The sequence below is a fragment of the Megalobrama amblycephala genome, linkage group LG14, assembly GCF_018812025.1.
Source record: "Megalobrama amblycephala isolate DHTTF-2021 linkage group LG14, ASM1881202v1, whole genome shotgun sequence".
Lineage (NCBI taxonomy): Eukaryota > Metazoa > Chordata > Actinopteri > Cypriniformes > Xenocyprididae > Megalobrama > Megalobrama amblycephala.
In genome coordinates, this window is record NC_063057.1 from 12,025,326 (window position 1) to 12,050,456 (window position 25,131).

General features: G+C 37.9%; 1 protein-coding gene across 8 annotated transcripts in view; it reads right to left on the minus strand.

Moving 5' to 3' along the window:
* grip1 (glutamate receptor interacting protein 1) overlaps positions 1-25,131 on the minus strand; it is a 307,700-nt gene that overhangs the window by 169,675 nt on the left and 112,894 nt on the right. For 2 of the 8 annotated variants that reach the window (XM_048155156.1, XM_048155154.1), the window contains exon 1: positions 20,420-20,668. The exons of 1 other annotated variant lie outside the window; for it this stretch is intronic. In XM_048155156.1, the coding sequence (XP_048011113.1) occupies positions 20,420-20,552 (133 nt within the window). In that variant the 5' untranslated portion in view covers positions 20,553-20,668. Of the gene's footprint in view, positions 1-20,419; positions 20,670-25,131 lie in introns of those variants that run through there. 5 more of the 8 variants (XM_048155162.1, XM_048155155.1, XM_048155161.1 and 2 more) reach the window with 3 other exon arrangements.

Genomic DNA, 25,131 nt, shown 5'->3' on the forward strand with positions numbered 1-25,131 from the left:
GTGCAATGGCTTAATTTGAGAAAAATACAAAATCACAGGAGATCAAGCAGGCAACCTCAGAGTCAGAGTTTTATGCCATAAAAGCATAATGTTTTTAAGAGCGGGATCCCACGTGCTGTGACTAAAAGTAGCTGCCAGTCTGAGGCAGGTTGGATGGACTTATTTTCTGGCAGTCATTCATTTTTCTTCCCTGCAGTCTAGAGGGTGATTCCACTCAAGTTTTCAATCAGCAGAGAAATACAGTAATGAGCTTGTGGAAAGGCAATCAACGGTACATTTTCAGAGAGAAATAAACTTGGTTAATACAAAGTGAACCTTCCTATAATAAAGCAGTGGTTTGTAACTGCCACATAGTAAGTGGGCACGCCAATAATTGGTCTTGTTGAATGAGTTTTCTCAGTTAATTTGTGTATTCTGAGATCCGTGCATGGTGAGGTTAGTGCACAATAGATCTTGAGTACTGGAAGTGCTTAAGAATCCCCAAAACTACACATAAATGATGCATGAGACGGTTCAAACCCATTAAATCTTACAGGTTAAAGCACACTCTTGAGAATCTAGAAGAGTACATCATATCTCCTCATGACCAGGGACAGTGGAATATTTTCCAGCAACTTTCATGTCAAGTAATGGTGCCATTACAAGGACAATCCTCTGGAGTGACCTGGGATTAAATGGCTTGATTATGGGCTAAGTGGTGATGGCTCAAAGATCATTTGTTGCGGAGAGCTTGAAAAAACAACCTTCATATTACCAGCCTTGAGTTTTACCCACTGTGTTATACCATGTTTGCTTTGAAAATATAACATTTAAAGCATTTATAATGGCATTTAGCTAACATTTAGCAATTATGATTCTTAGTGGTTCTGTTAATATATTGATACATGTTGATGATATGCTGATTATGTACAAAAAATATGTAACTATTCATTTATTTCTGTTATAATATATTTGTTTCCATTGCTGGGGATGGCAAATCAGAGCAGTACTAGAGAATAATAGACATCCCATTTGAAAGCATAACACAAAGATGTCAATGTATTCTGAGCTCCTAAGTGCATTTTGGGTATTGTAGTCCTGCCAGCTGCATGCTTTGAGAAAGAGGCCAGTACTGAATTGCATTATGATTCATCCACCCAGGATTCAGGCTTTCATCTGCAGAACATAATTACTCTGTAAACTTGTCTCCCTGGATTCATTGTCGATATGAAATACGCACAAGCTGTCAGATTTAAAAGCTCCACCATAAAAATGCACTTTGCAGCCATTAACCCTTTACCAACCTCTGTTTCATTTCTGCAAAATCATTTATTCAAAAACCGGGATGCATCCAGGATCGCTGCGGGTTGAGGAATACAAGTAGTTGATGAATATGCACACACATTGTCCTGTTATAAAACAGTGAAGCTTCTAATTCCAATCACTTGCCATCTCATTTTGGACCAAACCCAGCTGTCTCATAAGTCTAATTTACAGGCACCGTGTCCTACGTTTCCACAGTGGAACAGTAAGGAAGAAAAGCATAACTTTAGGACTCAACTACAAGAATGGGCCAGTGTGCAAAGGTTTCGTGCCAGTTGACAGAACCGTCACTTGAACTAAAAAGAAAAAATTCCTTATTGTTGTGCCCTGAACTCACTAAGCACTTCTGATGGCAGTAGCATTATACAGCCCATCTCTGAGTGCCCTGGGCACATGACAACAATGGCTTTTCAGAGTTGTACTAGAGCGAAAGGAGTTGCTTTCTTTACTTGCAAGTGCCAAAAGCTCCTCAAGCTTCCTCTCTTGGTTGTCCGATAAACTCCTGCCTCTGTTAACAAAGAGATGTGATTTACAGACGTGGAAGTGGGGACAAAGCAGCATGACCGTTGGGGACGTTTTCCAAGGCAATTCTCGGCAAAAGCCAGAGCACTCACCGAAAGTGCACTAGCAATGAGACGTGCACGCAACGCTTCCAAGCACACCAAGCCACCACAATGAGATAAACCTGGTGCATTAAAGGACAATGTGAAACTGCTTCGACACAGAGGACGTGTGAATGCCAGAGAGACATTGCTATCTATTAGGCAGCTGCCTTTTAACCATCATGAAAACTCACAAGTGACTGACAGGAACAATCTAGATAGGCAAAACATATGAAGTGTGTTTGATTTCAACAAAGTTCAACATAATGTTGCCAAGCAAACAGCATGGTACTGTACAATACTAGGCATAAAAACAGCACGTTCATACTGTTTAAAGAGCAAAATAATTCACTTTAAATGACATTGGCTGATACTTTCCAAAGATGTGACCCTGCAACCCTACATAGGACAAGTGGTTTGGAAGATGGATGAATGATGCTTTGCGGTATTGATTTACTGTATATGTGAATTCTACATGTCTCTAGCCTCGTATTTGTTTTTACAGAGATAGTTGTGATGCCTAAATTCACTTTTACTGTGAAAAAAAAAATATTAGTTTCATTTTGTATTTATTTAGACTAAGTATAACATGTTGATGACATTTATGCTTTCATTTGTTAACAGTGGTTAACTATATTAGTTGAACTAAAAAATACTTCAACAGCATTTAATACACTCTAAAAAATGCTGGGTTAAAAACAACCCAAGTTGGGTTGAAAATGGACAAACCCAGCGATTGGGTTGTTTTAACCCAGCAATTGGGTTAAATGTTTGCCCAACCTGCTGGGTAGTTTTATTTAAACCAACTATTGTTTAAAAATTGCTATATGGCTAGCTTAAAATGAACCCAAAATAGTTGGGAAATTAAAAACCAGATGCAATTAGAGGCAACAATAATAGACAAAAGGTGAATGTTTATTAATAAGCTTTAATATTTTATTAATATAAATTTAATAGTTTAATAGTTTATTAATATAAATTTATTAATAAGCAATTTAATAAATGTTTATTGTTTAATAATTATTCATTGAACATTAATAAAATGTTCATTTCCAACATACTTTGGGTTAATTTTAATTAAGCAATACAGTAATTTTTAAACAATAGTTGAGTTAAATAAAACTACCCAGCAGGTTGGGCAAACATTTAACCCTACCGCTGGGTTAAAACAACCCATTTGCTGGGTTTGTCCATTTTCAACCCAACTTGGGTTGTTTTTAACCCAGCACTTTTTAGAGTGTACTCTTAGGGCGTTTTTAAACCTGTAGAGCGTTTGATTTGTTCCGAAACTGGGACATAATTTGTTACAATGTAGCATTTTCTTCTTGGTTAGTGTATCAAAGTGTATCAAAATGTATGTATGCAAGTCACATGTGAGTAAATCTGTCCTCTTATTGGACAGACTTCACCTGTTTACCTTCCTCTGCATCATCCATCAAGATGGATGGACAAAGTTGCTCCACGGGCTTATTGTGGCTTTATCTGTAGCTGTCACGACATGCTAACTTATACAAATGTGCACTTGATTTCCGCTCTGACTGATAAATTATATATTTAATTGTATTTAAAATTATATATAGCCTATATATCCTTTATATTGCAGTTAGAGCAGGATTCAAGGCTTCGTCAGGACAGCATTCATACAATGCTCAGAGAAGAGCAATTACACAGCATTTTAAGATGAAGAGGCGCTCTTTGGTTTTCAACCACAAAAACTCACAGAATCAGACACTGCTGCTTTTTATATAACACATTTCCCATTATGAATTATGATACCGCTTGGTTCGTTGGGTTGGATTGCTTTCTTGCCTCCACTGAACCTCTCCAAAGTAGTTTTCAATCAGGCCGAGACCAACTCGTTTAGGTGATCTCAGAGCGATTGTTTTGGTGTGGATCTGAGAGTGACTGCCATGTTCATATATACCTAAACAAACTGAACTAATGGAGAAAACGCACCAGGTTCCGAAACAAACGCTCCAAATGAGGCAGGTCTGAAAACGGCCTTAGCTAATTGTATCATTTACTACTAATACATTTTCTCTTAACATTAGTTATTGCATATTGAGTTCCTAACATGAACATTTTTAAAAAATTAAGAATACTGTGTATCCCCTAGGTTTAACAGATCTTTTCTTCAGTTCAACTATCCCGTTTGGCTCTATTAAGAGTTCAGTAAAAAGTTAAGCTATGCACAGTTAAAAGAAAAAAGATACCTGGCTGTGAATGTGACTCAGATCTTGTCTTGGATGTGGGTGAGAGAAAAGGAAAGACAGCTGGGAAGAGGCCGAGTATTAGGCCAGCTTGTTACCACAGTGCCACACACGGCAGCGCTTTTATCCTCAACTGAACAAAAGAAATCCAGTGCCATTTTTCCTCAGAGCTAATTTTCTCTAATGAACTCCTTGCTGATTAAAAAAGTACAGAGAGATCTTTCAAAAAAAGAGGGTGTACTGTATAATATTATTTTGACTGGATGAATTGCTCACTTGTACATCAGGACACAATAGCGATTGAAGCTGGGAAAACTTTAAAGCAATGCATCACGGTCGGGCTGCTCAGATCAGATTGAAAACTGATTTAGCGTGTAAACGACACACACTACAGGAATAGATATTAGCATAGCACGGCTGTGCCTCACCAGGATGTTATCTCAAAATCTAAAAAAAGAATGAATACCCTAGAGACTCGCTCCCCTTGTGCTAACATGGCCCAGAGAATAGGTTTATGGACTTCTTTACAATGCTAATCAATGTAGCTCCTGATGACGAAGCTTAGCAGCCGTAATGAAGGAGCAGCCGTCAACCGCTTCATGTCGAACGACATTTGCAATGCTCAGACAAAAGAGCTAAAGGATTCTCATTTATTCTACGCCATGAGGGTTTGACCTGTCAGTTACCGCAATAAATCACCTCATATCTACTGCAAAGCCACTGAATAATAATGGTGGTCAAAACATAATGAGCAAAGTTAAGAAACTGAATGTAATTAGTAGCTACAAAGAGAAATCAAAGAGCTACGGTTAAAAACAAGGCCTTTTGCTCAACAAGCTTGAATATGGAATGTATATTGGTTTGTTGAATGAATTACATTGTAAGCTTAGCAACATGCTGACACTAAACTCTACTGGAATCAATAAGTATTAGACAAGTCTCTTGTGCATTTTCTTTAGAATTGAGCACATTTTTGTGGTTGCCTATGTAGACTGTCTTTTATGAGAGGCTATTTTGTTGTAGGTGTTAACTTACATTTACATTTACATGAGAGCTGAAGTCTCATAGGCAAAAAATTCTTTAATATCTGCTCTTCAGTTGTTGTGCAGAGCACCACGACTCAAGTACAAATTTAAACAGTGTGCTAGCTTTGAAGGAGCATAGTAACATTTAGTAAACAGTGGCACGTATGAGAGAAAGAGGTACACAGACACAATCTCCCACATGCACACAAACTGGCAGGTGCGTCTCTGCTATCCCACGAGAAAGCAGAGACAACATCAGATTCAAAAAGATGGGAAAAAGTGGTGGAGAACTGAGAGACGGGTGACTATTTATGTTAAATGCTACCAAGAAAATCATTTAAACAACACCCATGTAAATTCATGATTGGTACGACACATGTCAGAGAACATATGGGTCAAAAGGACAATGCCAGAATGACAGATTTAGAAGTAAGTTCCTCAAATTAAGTATTTAGTATGAAAGTATACAGAAATTCAGCCCCTGTGAGCTCCTCAGAAACACCTACACCGGTCCTGAAGCCTCGTCTGCATTTTTATTGCACTCTTTTTCTCCTTTTCTCTATTCTTCACTCTCAGCTAAAAAGCAAGCATATGAATGATTGCAATTCTGCACTGATTAAATGTGTTAGGGGTGATTTTGAGAGACTTTGCGTTTGTTGTGGCGCCGAGATAACTCAATTATGTTCTGCAAATGCAGCGTGCGACTAACATCCAACAGAATGGCTAATAGACCAAAAGTGCTGATGCTGGTGTGATGCAGGGTGACACAAATGATTATACTAAAAGCAAGCAATTTTATTAGGCTGTACTCATTTTGCCATTTGAACAAACATTGGTGTCCAAGACAAGATGTTTGAGAGCTCATAAATCAACAGGAGAGGTCTGAAAAAAAAAAAAAGAGCAAATTAAGTGCCATTATAATTCAGAGACTCAGACAAATTAGATTAATGACCTTTAACTACACTGTAAAAATAATAAAACATTTAATTAATCAGTATTTGTGTCTTGTCCAATTAAAACATCTAACATATATTTCTTCTTATACTTAAAATGCTGAATTGCATAAAATAAGACTTGTTTTCAGAGAATTTATCTTAAATTATATAATTAAATTATTTTTGTACCCTATTGGCATTTTTTAAGCATAAAACTTGATTTATGCTTAAAAACATACAAAAAAAATTATTTGTATTAAAATATACCTTTAGTAATTTTATTTCTCCAGTAATTTGCATTGTTTTAAGGATTTTGCTGTGTAGTTTACATTGCAATACACTAACCACACTGTGTGGGTCACCGAAAGCTGGCATCTACTTTAACAATCCTCAAATGATGTGCTTTTCAAAACCAATAATTCAAGTGTAATTCGTTCTATTTTGACACTTATCCATATGCTGTGAGCAATCAGGGCTAAGCAGAGCTTAACACAATCTTAAGACTTCCACTGAAGCTGTTTTCAAATAACCCAAGGAAAAAGTAATAAGAAGCCTTAATAAAAGACAAAACACATAAAAAAAAATAAAATAAAAAAAAAACCTCAAAACGACTGGTTTCAAAACAAGTTATTCAGATTAATTCTACAGAGACGCGTTACCATCCTCAACATATACAATAAAATCCTGCATCAACAAACACAGAGGAACCATTCAAGCGCAGTGTAGGGGAAAGTTACTTTAAAAGTAATGCGTTACATTATTATGTTACTCCCTAAAAAGTAACTGTTACTTAGTTACTTTGGTAGCACTTTATTTTACAGTACGTGTACTTTCCTGGTACATATATAGTAATTATGTTGTACATACAGGTAAAAGAGTGGTAACACAAGGTACTTACCTGACATGTATGTAATGGAAACTAATAAGAAACACCAATGTACTTTCCCATGGTACATACATGGTAATTACTTTGTATCTATAGACAAGTGTTGGGTAATAACAGGCACTTACTTATAGTGTCAGTATATTGTAACTAACAGACACATTACTGTACTTACTAATGGTATGTATATGGTAGCTATGTTGTACTTATGGACAAGTGTGGGTAATAACAGACAGTTATTTGTGGGAACTTGTAAGACACTTACTATGTTGTACTCATGGACGCTAGTAAGTAAAACAAAATTTTCAAGAAATAAAGCAATTGTTTTGCTGCACTATGTTTGTACTTTATGTAGTGTTTTATGAACTGGTAATGCTAAATTGCTCTCCACAATAGTGCATCTTATTTTACAGTCCTTACTAGTTAATATACTTAAGCTTATTATTACAAAGGTTAAAGAGCTGGTAATTCCTATGTAATGTTTATGTACAAGGGTGCACTTTATTTATGTACAAGGATGCACTTTATTTTACAGTCCTATTTCCATGAACTTACTATGAACGTAGTAATGAATATACCAGTTAGTTAAAACGTAAGTTACACATTACTTAGGTTGGGGGGGTAAGTACTACCCCCCCCCCACACACACACACTTGTCTGTAAGTACTACTACATAGTTACTGTGTATATACCATTAGCAAGTACATTAATGTGTCTTACTAGTTACCATAAATAAGTGTCTGTTATTACCCACACTTAAGTGCAAACATAGTTCATAAGTACAACATAGTTACCATATACATACCATTAGTAAGTATAGTAATGTGTCAGTTAGTTATCATATATGGACACTATAAGTAAGTGCGTGTTATTACCCAACACTTGTCTATAGGCACAAAGTAATTACCATGTATGTACCATTGGAAAGTACATTGGTGTTTCTTATTAGTTTCCATTACATACATGTCAGGTAAGTACCTTGTGTTACCACTCTTTTACCTGTATGTACAACATAATTACAATATATATACCAGGAAAGTACACGTACTGTAAAATAAAGTGCTACCGTTACTTTTTGTGGAAAGTAATGTGTTACACTCTAATGCTGCGTTCACACCAGACGCGACTTGCGCGCATAAATCGCGCTATTCGCGCGTAGTTGGACGCTTGAACATTTTGAGTTTACTCGCTTCGTTCGTGCGTGACATTCGCTTCATTCGCGCGTGAAAATCCCTTCACAACAGACGCGAATTTGCGTCATGAGAGGGGCTCTCCCGCTCCTTTATGTGTCCCAGACTCTCCCACTGCTTTCTGCACACTTCCTCTGAACAAACACAACTTGTCAGTGGGGAAATAATTGTAAATTACAGCGAATAAGCTCAATTGGTCGTCTTATTTGGCTTGTAGTCTTAATATGTATTATATATATATATATATAGCTCAAATTGAGTAAAGACCGTTTTTTACAACTTATCAGATTGTCCGACCTCCTCACTCACTTTCTTTCAAACACGATCCTTTTTATTTCTGTTTCTATAAATGTATGAAGATGTATAGCGACGATGATTTTGTCCTCCATTGTTGTTTCGAATTTCTGCCTCAGCTCGCTACGTCACGTCACTACTAGAGCAAGCTCCTGATTGGTTAACGCGGCGCAGAAATTCTGATTTTTCAACTTGCTCAATTCGCGCCGCAGGATGTCAATTCGCGTCTTTGCATTGACTTAACATGTAAATCACTCGCGCTTACCGCTTCATTCGCGTCCGGTGTGAACGCACCATAAAAAATGCTGGGTTAAAAACAACCCAAGTTGGGTTGAAAATGGACAAACCCAGCAAATGGGTTGTTTTAACCCAGCGGTAGGGTTAAATGTTTGCCCAACCTGCTGGGTAGTTTTATTTAACTCAACTATTGTTTAAAAATTACTGTATTGCTTAATTAAAATTAACCCAAAGTATGTTGGAAATGAACATTTATTAATGTTCAATGAATAATTATTAAACAATAAACATTGATTAAATTGTTTATTAATAAATTTATATTAATAAACTATTCAACTATTAAATTTATATTAATAAAATATTAAAGCTTATTAATAAACATTCACCTTTTGTCTATTATTGTTGCCTCTAATTGCATCTGGTTTTTAATTTCCCAGCTATTTTGGGTTCATTTTAAGCTAGCCATATAGCAATTTTTAAACAATAGTTGGTTTAAATAAAACTACCCAGCAGGTTGGGCAAACGTTTAACCCAACCGCTGGGTTAAAACAACCCAATCGCTGGGTTTGTCCATTTTCAACCCAACTTGGGTTGTTTTTAACCCAGCATTTTTTAGAGTGTACATTACTTTTTTTCACCTGAGCTTGCTTTTATTCATTTTGAGGAATACTTAATCTGTTTTTGTGCAAGTGAGATGGGTAAATGCTCACATTTCTAGAACTACAATAACCATGATGTTTACACAGCGCGCACAACTCCTCTGCACTTACTCTCGATTTCTCCCCACACTGGGACAGAAGAGGTGTCAGTCAATAAATGGGAAAACAAAGTAATTTGCTTAGTCATTTAAAAAAGTAACTCATATTTTGTTGTAAATTCAAAAGTAATGCGTTACTTTACCCGTTACTTGAAAAAGTAATCTGATCATGTAACTCGCATTACATGTAATGTGTTACCCCAACACTGTTCGAGTGGATGGATAGAGAAATAGTTACAACCACAAACTACAAGTGTGCTGTATGCACAAGACATTTGGACCTTGATGGATGAGAAAGGTGAAATCAGAGAAACTGAGGTAGAAAGAGATGGAAATAAAAGAGGAGTTTGATCAAGCGAAAGAGAGTACAAAAGTGGAAGATGGGGGAGGGGATCTTCCCAGGCATCCTGTACACGTCTGAGTGGCTGCAGGCAGAATGGACCATTAGGAGGGTCTAGTGCTTGATGATGAAAGCTGTGATAGAATGTGCACAGCCATTTCACTGAGTGCTGCATAGGATGCCACGCTCATGCATCCTAGTCACATGTTTCTTACCTAACCAGAACAGTCAAACCAAACTTTATTCAGACACCTTGAACATTTCATTCATTAATACAGTTTATTCACTATAGTTTAAAAAAGTGGTAATAAAATAAGACAAGATCTTAGTTATACTGTGTCAGAAAAAAATATTATTAATTATGTCAGATAACACTTAAGCAAAACATGGTCAGGTCAAAGTGTCTGAATAAATTTTGGTTCCAAATTTTTATCAATTTTACTGGTAGTCCACTGTATGAAGAAATTTTGGGTATAATATGTCACATGCAGTTTACTTTATTTTGCTATCCTCACTTACATAAATGAACAATAAATGTCCTGCACACATTAGTAAAAATATATCAAAAATATCTGAATAATTTTTGGTTTAACTGTAGATACATTAGAACATTTTTATTTACTTTAAATACAATATAGAAGTATGAAAATTAAAAACAAAAGCAGCTAACATATATAAATTTTTCAAGAAAGCAAACTAATACTATAACAGAGACAGAAAAAAAAAAACACATTGGAAACACTAAAATGAGGTAAAAGAGAATTAAAAAAGTAAGATAAAACAAGACACGTTTAGAAAATAAGATAGAAAGATAAAAATATAAAATTATATATATATATTATTATTAGGGCTGTCAAACGATTAATCACGATTAATCGCATACAAAATAAAAGTTTGAGTTTGCCTAATACATGTGGGTGTACTGTGTGTAATTATTATGTATATATAAATACAAACACATCCATGTATATATTTGACAAATATTTACAAGTATATGTATTTATTTATATTTTTATATAATTTATATTATATATAAATAAATTTTTTGTACATAAATATTTCTCTTAAATATATACATTAATTTGTGTGTATTTATATATACATATTATTTACAGTACAGTACAGTACAGTACACCCACATGTATTAGGCAAACTCAAACTTTTATTTTGTATGCGATTAATCGTGATTAATCGTTTGACAGCCCTAATAATAATATATATATAATTTTATATTTTTATCTTTCTATCTTATTTTCTAAACGTGTCTTGTTTTATCTTACTTTTTTAATTCTCTTTTACCTCATTTTAGTGTTTCCATATATATATATATATATATATATATATATATATATATATATATATATATACACACACACTGTATGTATATAGTGACGTGCCGTAAAATGAGAAAAGTACTAAATGGTGACATTTACGTTTATGACACAATTAAGGCGGTTTATGTAAACAGAAGACTGTGATTGTTAATCTTAAACCTAAATAATGAGATTATGCTCATAATTAGAACCAACATAATCACAGTAAAAAATGTTGAGTACTGCGCTTTTGCACTATGCAACCATGAAAGTGCTTTTTACAAGACACTTTAGGCACATTTCCGACAAATTGAGGGAGGTTGGGGAACTGCATTAAGCAGGCAAATGAAAACTGCAACGGTAAACAATCCTATTGCATTTAATGTCTTTGTAATGTGGGTTGGGTACAAGTGAACTCTGACAAAATAGTGGTAAAAAAAACCATTTATTAGCATTTAATAAAAAATAATGACAAGTAGCATGTAAACAAGATTGAAGAGGTTTGCCCATGCCATGTAAACATCTTAATCCAAGTAATTCCTTTCTCTGATAATCGGGAATAATCCCTAGACATGGCTCGAGTCCCTCTTTTAGTTTCCGTTTATAGGGGTTTTGCCCTCTTTCTATCACCCATCAGACAAGTAATTGGCAATGTTTTGCATCACATATCAATGGTTGCAGCATAAGTGTGGAAATGATTTTATAGTGTTGCATTATAGCTCCACTTTGTAGCATACTTCCTTTTTGTAAAAATATAATTACAACTATAAATATTTATAGTATGAATACAACTTTTCCCCTCCTGATGTAGAAAACCAGAACTAGATTTTTTATTTCACATTTTTTGCTGCAAGCAGAGCTGTAGAGAAGCACTTGTGTACCATAAATTGAACAACACCACCTGATAGTTTATCTGACGCAATAATAAGGAGGATGAATTCTGCAGTGGAGAGTGCCGTGATCACCAGGGTTAAGATGTCATTACCAGATGAGGAGTTAATATTGCTGTTGTTTACTCTGCTTACCCGAAAATGTCAGTCTAAATGACAAATAATGCTGTCCCCATCAATTCCATTCAAAAAAAGCTTCCATGACTGTAAAGGCCTGGCCCATGTTTGACTCACCCCGAGCTGAGTGCGATACTCATGGGGAGGATGATAGGGCACTGTCATTGAAAATTAATGCTTAATGCATTCCTTAATGGCTCTTACACAACACATCAGAATTCATCATGCCTCTTTGATGCTGAAGGCTCAGTTGCATGCAGAGAAAAGGGAGAGATAACAGGTTACGCTTTCAGCGAGGGCATTTTCAGCGGGAGGATGAGGTGGCCTTACAGTACACAGTGTAAGGAGGGAGTATCAAGCCCACTGTAAATAGGGCAGTGCAGTGACGTGATACGACAGCCTGAGTGTGATGGGATGGTCTGAGGTTCGTGGGCAGAAAAAAACAGCTATAAGTTGAGGAGAAGGCATTAAAAAGACAAGCAAGCATTAAGAGACAGGGCCCACATTTCCTCAGCAAAAAAAAAAAAAAAAAAAAAAAAAAGTTCATGATGAACAAGGGATATGTCCTAATATGAACAAATTAGGTGGTGTAAATAGCTTAAAGGGATGGTTTATCCAAAAATGAAAGTTATGCCATTATTTATTCATCCTTGTGCTGATCCAAACCTATTTCACTTTCTTTTTTTTTTTTGAAGAGAAAAAGGACAATTCTGAAGAATATCCTGGCTGCTATGTTCCATAATAAATGTCAGTGAAAACAGGATCAGTCTGATTTGTGAACAAATCATTCAACCATAGGTGGAGGGTGAACCAACTCTAGGGTAAGACTAGATGTGATTCCACCATAAAAATACATTTAAATAGAATGTCATGAAATAGTGTTGCCTATTAGAAACCTACACATTCCTGTATAAATGCTCTTGTTATTAAAGTGGTTATGTTCACAAACCACTATAATTTGAACAGGCAAGCATACATATGCATGATTTTGCATAATAAATAGCCTAACCATTGCCTTACCTAATGCAGCAAAAAATGTTATCTTCAAATTCTGAATGAATTATATATCGCCTAGAAAGTGTGCATAAATGGGCTCCCTTTATAATCACTAAGGTGTCACTCATCTTAATTAATTGCAATCTCACAAAGTTCTGCTAATCGATTAAGCTGACAATGAATATTTTATTTAGCCTGCATAATATTTATACTTTTTTTTTTGTTAAAAGTTCAATTATAACGAGAGGATTTGAGTGTGCAGATCTCAGCACTGGACAAAATCTCAGGCGTTTTGGCCAATGCGTTCAAGAAATCATCAGATATGTTTGTGATTGGCTACATTGCTCAAACCAAATCGGTTTATGTTTATCAGTTTATGATAAGACAAAGCATTAGCGAGAGATCAGACTTAAAATTAACTGATTGGTATGCCAGGATGCTTTTGTTCTTCAAATTATATTAAAATAAATAAATGTATAAAAAAAAGAAAAAAAAAGAAGCAGCAATTCAATTACTTAAACAGTGCAGAGTTTATCAAAGGATGACCATGACTAACTGGCCTGATCCAGTGCAAGGACGAACAGTGCAAAATGGATAATGAAAGTGGAGAATAATTTCAGTGATCATAACGTGCAACTAAAAAAAGAGCACACAAAAGATGAATCCAGAATGTGTGCCAAGTACTTTCATCTCTTTTTATCCCAAATGAGAGTGATGAGACAGTATCCTCCTGCTATTCAACAGAAGGCCTTAGGTAACCATCTCTTTTTGGCATAATTGCTAATGCGTAGAGAAAGATCAGCTGACTGTGAATGGAGACTGGGGAGGAGAGATGATTGTGGAGGGACCATCAGGCTTCATTATCACCTACTAACTGTGAGCAGCTCGTTAAAATACCAGACTCCATCTTTCTTTAGCAACCACAGGCCTAAAACAGCTGCCGCTGCGCAACAGACGTTCCTCATAAGCATATTTCAAGAATGGCTGCCATCTTTTTGGAAGGATTTTGAGAGGGTTATGGGCAGATTTTGGTTTGTGTTTGCTTGAATGTGTCTTTGAAAAGCAAAATCTTGTGACACACAAATTGTTAAGTGGTTGAAGGAACAGTAGACGACATTGCAGTGTTTGTTAGATATGAAAGAAATCTTTTGTTGGTTTTCTATTATCTGTCTGCCAATATTGGGGGGGGGGGGGTTTGATTATAGTTTATAGACAAAACAAATTAACATTTTATCAGAGGGAATCATTTTGTTTCACTTTACTGTCAAAATGATGATATTTGGTATGCTCCTTCAGGGTTTCATGTGACCTACTAGAGGAATCTCTGCTTTGATTTAAGGCAGATCCTTGATTTAGCTCCCAGCTCCTTTGAGATGTCTCTTAGAAGTGCTGCCACTGTCTTTTTGGGAACCAAATGCGGTATTTCCCTCTTTAGTCAATATAAGCAAAAATGCAGTATTGCAATGACAACGATTTTGAGTGTCATATTGCTGTAAATTAACCTGTGCCCAGATATATATTTATTATCCTGGACTAGAACACAAAATAAAGTCATGTTATGTATAGGGATGAAGCTATGTCAAATACCATAACGTGTAACAAATGCCACCAACAAAAAGACAGGGTGTCATTAAACTCAAATTTCTTAGCATTCACAAGCAATATCTATTTAAGTACGTAAATAGAGGAGGATAATGTCAGTCATTTGTATTTGCCACACTTCCTGCTACCAGCTGGTGGCGATATGACTATAACTACATTTTGGCATGTAGATGTCTTCAGGCCAGGGCACTTATTAAACATGTGAAGTTTGGGGCAAATTGGACATTGTATGCCTGAGTTATAACAACTTCCTGTTCCGTGGTGTTATTGGCATTCATTAGCACTTAGCCAAGTGTTGTATGATTTAAGCATGTTTGGAACTTCATGGCATATTTAAATGTGTTTCTGGTAGTGAATTACAGTGTAAAGCATGCCATTTCCTGTTGCCAACAGGTGGCGCTATGACTGTAACTGAATATTGCCATGTAGATGTCTTCCGGCCAGGACTCTTATTAAACATGTTAAAGGTGCCCTAGATTCAAAAATTGAATTTACCTTGGCATAGTTAAATAACAAGAGTTCAGTACATGGAAAAGACATACAGTGAGTCTCAAACTCCATTGTTTCCTCCTCCTTATATAAATCTCATTTGTTTAAACGACCTCCGAAGAACAGGCGAATCTCAACATAACACCAACTGTTACGTAACAGTTGGGGTGTACGCCCCCAATATTTGCATAATGCCAGCCCATGTTCAAGGGATTACACAAGCCAGTATTAACGTCTGGATCTGTGCACAGATGAAGCATCAGACTAGGTAAGCAAGAACAACAGTGAAAAATGGCAGATTGAGCAATAATAACTGACATAATCCATGATAGCATGATATTTTTACTGATATTTGTAAATTGTCTTTCTAAATGTTTCGTTAGCATGTTGCTAATGTACTGTTAAATGTGGTTAAAGTTACCATCGTTTATTACTGTATTCACGGAGACGAGAGTCGTCGCTATTTTCATTTTTAAACACTTGCAGTCTGTATAATTCATAAACACAACTTCATTCTTTATAAATCTCTCCAACAGTGTAGCATTAGCCGTTAGCCACGGAGGACAGCCTCAAATACACTCCGAATAAAACGTTAACATCCAAATAAATACTTTACTCACATAATTCGAAGCATGCATACAGCATGCATGACGAACATCTTGTAAAGATCCATTTGAGGGTTATATTAGCTGTGTGAACTTTGTAAATGCGCTGTAATATAGTCGACAGCTCGTGTGGCAGGGAGCACGCGATTTAAGGGGGCGGCGCGCTGCCTAAATCAGTGCATTGTTAATGATGCCCCAAAATAGGCAGTTAAAAAAAATTAATTTAAAAAAATCTATGGGGTATTTTGAGCTGAAACTTCACAGACACATTCAGGAGACACCTTAGACTTATATTACATCTTGTGAAAAAGCATTCTTGGGCACCTTTAAGTTTGGGGTAGGTTGGACATGTAACAGCTTCCTGTTTCATGGCGAAACAGACTTTGAAGTAATCTATACAGTACATGAAAAATGGGCTGAAGGCAGCTCAATTCATGTATGATGAAAGATTACAAAAACATCTTTGTACAGTTTTATGACACTCAGTAGGGTAAATTATGTTGTCACGTTAACTGTGACTGGTGCTGTGATGATTTGCATTTTAAAACAATTGGAATTTCAGTGACACTTGAGTCTACTCCTGTGATCAGGAGAAAACAAATACGCAAAATGGATGCTGTGCATTAGGTTTCTGGGAAACTCACAGCAGGGAAAGGCCACTTGCCCTGAGCTAAAAGAAGGCAGCTAATGTTTCATTTAGGTCTCTCTACAAGAAAAATAGTCAGCATTTAAAACATTATTTTATATACCATTATGCTCAGGAAGATACCAGTTTGCAGAGGAAAGGGATTTGCAAGTGATGATTTATCTTGTTGAAAGCCAAAGTGCAGCCCTTTGTAAGTAAATAAATACAGGAGTACAAATGTCAATTTCACACAAAACTGCAAATGGAGGAACTATATTAGAAAGATGGTTTGAACTATCACAGACTACATTCATAGTCATTCTTTCAGATTAACAACCATAGTTACTAACATGTACTATATGACTTTTGAATTGGACCAACTTAAGGTCCTACTGTACATGCTACAGATGAGCCAATCTCAGGTCCTGTTTCACCTGGTATTAAGATGTGTTTTGGTCGATCGGATCACAAGTAGATGAGGGAGACACATACCCATATACCAGTCTCTTCTGTCCACTTTCAACCACTTCTGATTTCTTCGAAGGGAAGGTCTATGGGTGGGTAAATGTTAGGGCTGGGACAATACATCGAATCTTGATTTGCGGTATGATACGAAGAATCTGGAGCGATTCTGATATTTTCCGATGTTTTGCGATTCTTTTTAAACAGCAGATGGTACTACTATACGTGCTTTAGAAACACTCGTACACTGCCTGCTTCCAGCTCCTTTACACACACCACTTAAAGTTCCCGTGAACCGGAAGTTGCAAATGACTTTTCTCCAATGGAATATTGAAAAGAGGGCAGGATTTTACTTTAGCGCTCCTCCTCTCCATCTCTCCCTCATAGTAACTTTTCAGATTTTGATTAAAGATTATTACGACAAACAATATTTTTTTTCTGTGTATTAACTTGCACGGATTAATTGTTCACCACAAGACTAGTAATATGCGCTAAGAAAATAAATAGGGTCAATTTTGATTTCATGACAACTTTAAACCTAAAATAATCTGCTGTCCAGTAGTCTTCTTCATGAGCGTTTGAGAGTGTGCTGTAAAAACTAGCTTAGAGCGCCATCTGCTGTTAAAACTAAGCTCAAAATCGATTAGAGAGAGAAAATATCAGGATCGTTTTTCGTCTTCAAACCAAACTTGGGTCTTCAGCTGACAAAGTTTTAAATCCCGTCTGGCTAGTGCACTTCCCATTATGTTCACGCATTAGTCAGTAGGTGGATTTTCGTGGCGGTTCGAATGCATTCGACCACATGAGCGTTTACACTGTAAAAGCAATCCGGCCAAGTGCGTTTTTGTCTACCTTTGGAAGTGGTCCAAAGTGGACAAGCTCAAAATGTTTTAGACCCTGTTCACACCTGTATTTAGGGTTAGGTTAACAGACAGACTTTTGTGGCAGTTCGAACACATTCGACCACATGAGTGTTTACACTACGAAAGCAATCCAGTCAAATGCGTTTTCGTCTACCTCTGGAAGTGGTCAAAAGTGGACAAGCTCAAAAGTTTTAGACCCTGTTTACACCTGTATTTAGCATCATCCACTTGTGATCCAATCGAGCAAAACACATCTTAATACCAGGTGTGTATAGCCAAACTGTGTGTGTATGCAACTGCATTTAGCCAATAAAACAAAACTGAAAACCATAACCATATTTCCAATGCAAATAAATGAAAAAGCATTACATTGGGTCACCTCCACCAGAACGTCCTACTACAGTCCCTGAATACATCAAACAAACATATTCTATCTTTCCACTACACTTTGTTATGGTGATATGACTCATTTATCAGAACACAGTCCTCCCACAAATGTGGGTCCTGCTGTGAGCCCAGTGGTATAAAAATGAAGTGTATCATAGAAGGAATGACAGCAGGCCACACGAGGGAGAATTTCATAAATGAACAAGAATGGACACACTAAAACTTGACCGTGAATTATATGAGGAAGGCAGAAATGATGGAGTGAGGCGAAACAAGGTACCTAGGCAAATCGAAGGGGGACGCAGTTGGGCCCGAGAAGCACATATGTGACATTTCCAGGGTTTGCTATGGGTTAATTAGCAGTTGATCCCTTTGTGCACGGTAAGCTGTCATTATGTTTTAAAAGCAGCATTGCTATCTCAAAGTCTAATTACATTTAACACACACCTGAAGCATTAAGCCAAACAGGAAATGTAAGTGACATCTCTACATTTCCCACTAATCTAAAAATATTCCAAATGGCATTTAATCCTTCACTTCCTCTGAATGACTCAGTCGGACTCCAGCTGGTCCAATTAGGTGTCTAATTCTATGTTTCGTACAGAGCGCTTTGCTACTGCATATCAAAGTGAATACCTGACATTAAAAATAATGCTTGAAAGAAAGAAGCCATTAAGGGAACAGGTTGCAGCATTCAGCTGACATCACTATCATCACAACTCGCTGATCAAAAACAAATTATTTTCATTAACGTCTCACCACTAAAAGTACCAAAGGAAATGTAGGAATGAAACATGGCTTCAGTCACACAATTAATTCCACCAATCATCCTCAATTCAAGCTAGAAACGTCTGAGAACACCACAGGTCTGCAGGTTTAAATTCACAAAAAGGTTTGTTGTGCGAATCAGCGCTTTCATGTGTAGTGGTGATGACTACATCACTATTGCTAATGGTGATGAGTAAGTATCTTGGGCATTGCTTTGTCTGACTAACATGCCTCTACTGATTTAACACCGTAAATTATCCTGACGCACAATGAAAACATAAATGTAATAAACATACACATTTTTCTATCACTTTCTTTTCACATCTATTGTTTTTATGCTAAGCTAATGGTGGTTTCTATCTCCTAATTCAACCATTAAACAGAAATCTTGTGTCTCGTATCATTTTTTAGGATGTTTATTACCCCATTTGGAGACCATTGCCTGATGATTTCAGGTTATACTAGCCTTGCTGGGACATTTGGTCCCTTCAAGGTAGGTAAATCCTGATGTGCACACACACTGAATGAAGGTTCAAGCAACGTTAGCAAACTGTAGAAACTTGAAATAAACTCCCAACAAACTCCTGATCAAAATTGATCATCTTCCTTGGATTGCTTCAAAGATTTCATGCAAAGTTCACATAAAATTCTCCATTTTTTTTTTTTAAATACACAATTACACAAACGACAATACAACAACAAAGCTTGCTAACACCTGCATTCAACCACTCAGACTTTCTGTCTTTCACCAGGAGAGCTGTGGAATGAGGATTACAGGACTCCCGGCTCCTCTCTTCCCTGTCATTACCCATGCTGCCTCCAGGCATCTCATGACCGGGAACCTGCATTCTGTGTACAAGGAAACTCTGAGATAACTTGAATTTGAAACAAAAGGTAGCGTGATGCAAGACCACCACCACCGGAATGTATACAGTTCATTATAAACAAAGGCAGAACAAAGGCTGAGAAAGATGCTAGTCAGTGGTGTTTTTGAAACCTAGCACTACAGCTACCTGAGACTGCTATGCTGTTGAAAACGATGCCCTGTTACACACACACAGGCACATACTCGAACTTCTCACCTGCGATTAAAGGGCAGTGTGCTATCCAAACACACCAAGTAGCACTCAAACAGCAGCAGCTCAGCAATGTACACCAGTATGGCCATAAATGTCCACTCTAGCACACATTTAACGGCCAACACAGCATTAAACACACTCTAAATCAATAGAAACAAATGGTGACCGACTGAGGCCATCCATCAGACAAGGGTAGTGGGGTGAAAACACACCCATCCCCTTATAAACACACTCGCACTGACAAGGAACCTCAACTGCTGCAAGCTGAAGTACCTCCAGGAGTTTACATTCTGCAGATAAACCATTCATTCATCCTTCAATGCTTAGCTGCTCATGATGTCAGCCCTAGGCTAGTGATTTATGCAATAGTAAAACAATGACTGATACCCAAGCTCTTACACTCCCCCCCTTCTCCTTCCCTTCCCAGCCAGCTAGCAGGATCACTTACGGTGCAGGTGCTCGGAAGCATAGTAATACACGTCCTCATAACCCTCATGATAATCCTCTTCCGGACGGTACTTTTTGCCCTTGCGTCTCCTGGACCTCCGGATCTGCTTGACGAAGCCAAGGAAGCGATCCATGCCTGCCCACCGCGTGCAGTCCCACTGACACAGGCGCAGACCGCTGCACTCAGCCAGTGTGTGTGTGTGAAGGTGTGCGTTCTGTTTCACAAAGAGCACGGCTCCGAGAGATCTCAGAAAGAGAGAAAGAGCGAGACAGAGGCGGAGAGGGAGAGAAGGAGGGGTAGGGAGTTGCAGGGGGGGGGAAGCAACGAATCGCAGTCAGCTGGAGAAGATGGGTCAAATATCAGTCTACTCCGGTGCGCTGCTCTCCTCTAAAGAAAACCGTGCGTGGAAGGGTCCTCAGCCATACAACTGAATGGGTCTTTGTGCATGCGTGCACACACGTGTAGGTAAGGAAGAGTGTGGGGTAGGAACAAAAGAGACAGCGGCAAAAAGAAGTGAAGGGCGGGGGGAAACACACAGGGAAGACACAAAGTTCAAAGGAACCGGCAGCAAGGCAAGGAATCCTTGGGCTATGACTTTCTCATTCCAGAGTGGGAAAAAGGGTAGGGAGTTTGTCTGCCTCTAAAATAAGCATGAGGGTTTATCATCGTAAGAATGACAAACAAAAGAGTTGTGCACGAGTGGGGTGTGGATAGAAACCCTCAAGGGTCTCTCCAGCAATTCCATTGCAAGACAAAAGATAATTCCACTAGATGGAAGGGGTACTGTGGTCATGTGTAGCTAGCGTGGCACTGAAAAAAAGCTGAGAGGATTACAGCAATCTCCAATTCACCAACAACGCAGCCAAGCCAGCCGGTGCTGCCTAGATCAGCGGCTAACAGCATTAATAGGGCTAGCGGACTTGTTAATTGAGCTGTTGGCCAACAATGACACCCTGGCGTGTGTCAGTAACCCATTCATTCAGAAGGGGTGTGTGCCGTGTCACCCCAGGGTGATAACAGAACTCCCAAGAGACTCCTGAGACCTGATTCCTATTGTACTGATGTCATTCTACTGCCTTGAGTGTTCTAACCTCCCTGCACTTTTCTTCCCAGTACTGGAGATGGACAATCACGTCAAAAACACCCTGTGGTTCTTCGCCTTATGGAATCAACCATTTTATATTGCCAAGTCTCACTGTGATTGGATGGCTGAGGTAGACCATCATGGTCTAAAACAATCATGGGAGAATAAATCCATTCACAGAAGGCTCGCTTTTTCTGTGGCGTTGAGTCTTTTCTTTTGTGCAACGCAGCAGGGGGGGCTTCTTTTGTCTGAGGTTTGTCACACGCACAAGTACATAGTAGGAGGTTAAATCCCACCATGCTGGATCACTCCTTTTCTTATGTCATGATTTGCATTTAGCAGCTATAGCCAAGTTTTCACACGTTAAGGATTACATATGTGTTTGTCTCTGAGGTTTTGGAGAGAGAGGGTCAGACCGGAGCCATCATCCAGCGGTAAACACACATGGTCTAGACATGTCAAGCATCAGTTTGTACAGGAGACATTCCCATCATTTCCTGTTACTTTTCTACTGACATTCTCAGAAAATACACATTATATTGACAGCCCATTCACAGCTGTACTGGATCTTACTGCATGATTCTCAAAAATCCTCACTGAAGAAACAGTCTATTTGTAGATTGACAAAAAATCTTTGAGCAATTAGAAAAAAGTCCATACAAATAAGATCTAAACTTCCTATCAAATAAGACATTGCCTCTCTGATTGTCTACTGATGAGCAGACACATGTTTTCTCATCAGGGAATGGTGCATCCAGGGAATTCACAGCTCCCACAATTTTGAGACTCAGACTTGTTTATCCAATCTGTCTGCCACCTGAGGCAATCAATGCACGTTCAACAGAATCATTATTGTTTCAGGAAATACAAAACTCCAGATGCAATCTAGCTAGCGGGTTGGGTGTTTAATTAGCTCTGTGGTCGCCATACCTGTAATTAGACATCCTCTGTCCACACTGAAAGACCGAGTTTGGATTCAGGGCAGCTGCTCTTTGCAAAACTGCACAACAGAGGCAGTATTCTCAAGCAGGGGCGTATGAATCAGCATGACGAGAGTTCCTTTATAAAATAATTCTCATCTTTATTGGAGCTTTGCAATTCACAACGTAGTAACTATTACTATTCATGAGGTAAGTGCATTGTAATTAAGACTATGGCTAGGAGATGGTGTAATTAAGACTAATTCACTATATTTCATAATATTCCATCTGGTACTTTGGAATAAGAGCTGTAATGTGAAGCATCAAGGAGTAATAATGTTGTGATGGTTTGCGCTTGTATGTTATGAGGATTGTGGCAGTGTTCCAGGTGTGAGTCTCTCCTGAGATTGTTTTCAGATAAACCACTGCAGTAAAAGCTAGGCTTTAAACACTGAGCCTGTGCCAAGTTCTTAGTGTCTCTGTACCTAGTCAGAGCTAAGCATTTGCTGCAGTCACCCTTTCTCCTGTCCAGCTCACAAACCTAAAATATAACTTTGTGTCTCATTTCCTTTTTGGCTCAATTCCATTTGTATGGTAAATGCTGCGGTAGGTGCAGAGCTGCAATGGGAGTCATTTATAATGGCTGCATGACTTCCCTTAAAGGAACAGCTCGCCCAAAAAAAATGAAAACTGTAATTTTTTACGCACACTCATGTCATTCCAAACCATGTCCTTCTACCTTTACTACTTTGTTCATGAATGTGACAAACAGAACTATGTCCAATTTGTAAACAAATCATTCTTTTCAATCAGAATGAAATGGTTTAAGTTCACAAAACTGGTCTAAACAGTTTGTTCACAAATTGGATTGATCAGTGTCTCGTCTGATGTTTATATACAGACCAAATCCTCATTCAAGTCATACAATATGAAAAACCGAAAGGATATTCTTCAAAATTCACCTTTTTATACTATTGAAGAAAGTCATACAGGTTTGAAATTATGTGAGGGTGAGTAAATGACAGAATTGTCATTGTAAAAAGTGAACTACCTCAGCAGTGGGAGGCAGACTGAGGCGTGTGCGTATGAGCAATCCAGGCAGAACTTCTTAAAATCCTCACTTGTGCAACCATTTGAGCGTGAACCGCCTGAGGCTTTTTCTGGAACCAGGGCTGTGCCAGTTTGTTGCAATATGGTAGCTCCTCTTTGGAAGCGAGTCCATTGCCTGGGTAGAAAAAAAGGCTGTCCAGACACTACATCTGCTATGAGCAAATGCTTCAGATGGTTGAAACAACCTCTCAGTAGAGGCAGTAGGATGCTGACAGGTTAAACGTTTGTGTTTTCACAGTTATTTGAACTGAGGCATTCAGAAGTCATGCAGGATTGCTGAGTCAAGTGCTTCACAACTTTGCAAACAAACCAACCCACACACACAAAAAAAAAAAATCAGTCTTTTTGAATGTTCTGCCTTCTTTCCCATTGCCCACAGTCTCCCTCTCATGGCTGAGTGAATCGCTTCCTTTACTAATTTATCACATCTGCAAGGTCTACATTTATTCTGCCCTTAGCACGTTCCATGAAGTTGTTCTATTTTCATACCTTCTGCTCTAGACTCTTCCTCATTTGAGATGGCAGTTCTGCTTTGAGTGCAGAAACCAATGCTTGACCAACTCGCTTATGACCTGGAAGGTTGCAAGTTGCATCTTTACAAGGAGGATCAACTTTGCCCATAAGCAACATACTTCACTCCAAGTTGCTCTGGGGGAGAACTGTCACTGCAGTAAGTTCATTGCGCAGTTTTATGGTGACATTCAGGAGTGTAAAATTAAATTTTTTTGGCAATGGCAGGTGATTTTAGAAAGGCTATTATACTAACAACTCAATTTAAACCATGTATTATGTTATTAGTTACTAATAAAGCTATTGGTCAGTTGGGTTTTTGTTAAGGAGCCAATTTTAGATCTTGACCACACTGTATTAAAGGATTAGTTCACTTTCAAATACAAATTACCCCAAGTTTTACTCACCCTCAAGCCATCCTAGGTGTATATGAATTTCTTCTTTCTGATGAACACAATCTGAGGTATATTAATAAATATCCCGATGCATCCAATGAGCGATACCAATGAGTATGAAGCTGAAGAAACTGCATCCGTCCATCATAAACGTACTCCACACGGCTCTGGGGGGTTAATAAAGGCCTACTGAAGCGGAAGGTGACCGGAAGGCGGTCTGGTGGAAGCTAGATATTTCACTTCATAACTTGTTAAATATGGATATCTTTTTTACATAAACGCGTTGATTCACTTCAGAAGGCCTTTATTAACCCCCCAGAGCCGTGTGGAGTATGTTTATGATGGATGGATACGGATGGATGCAGTTTCTTCAGCTTCATATCGCTCACTGCCATTATAAAGCTCGGATGAGTCAGGATATTTATTAATATATCTCAGATTGTGTTCATCAGAAAGAAGAAAGTCATATACATCTAGGATGGCTTGAGAGTAAGTAAGGCTTGAGGTATTTTTCATTTGAAAGTGAACTAATCCTTAAAAGTCATGGAAACAAATGTGTGGCAAGGAATAGAGATTCTATACTGTGACTTATAGGAAGGTGACAAAAGTTAGAAATCAAATATGAGTCAGAACAATATGGTATCTCTGAAACAGCCAAAAGCAGCATTAAACCTGGATAAATGTGCCTCCCCC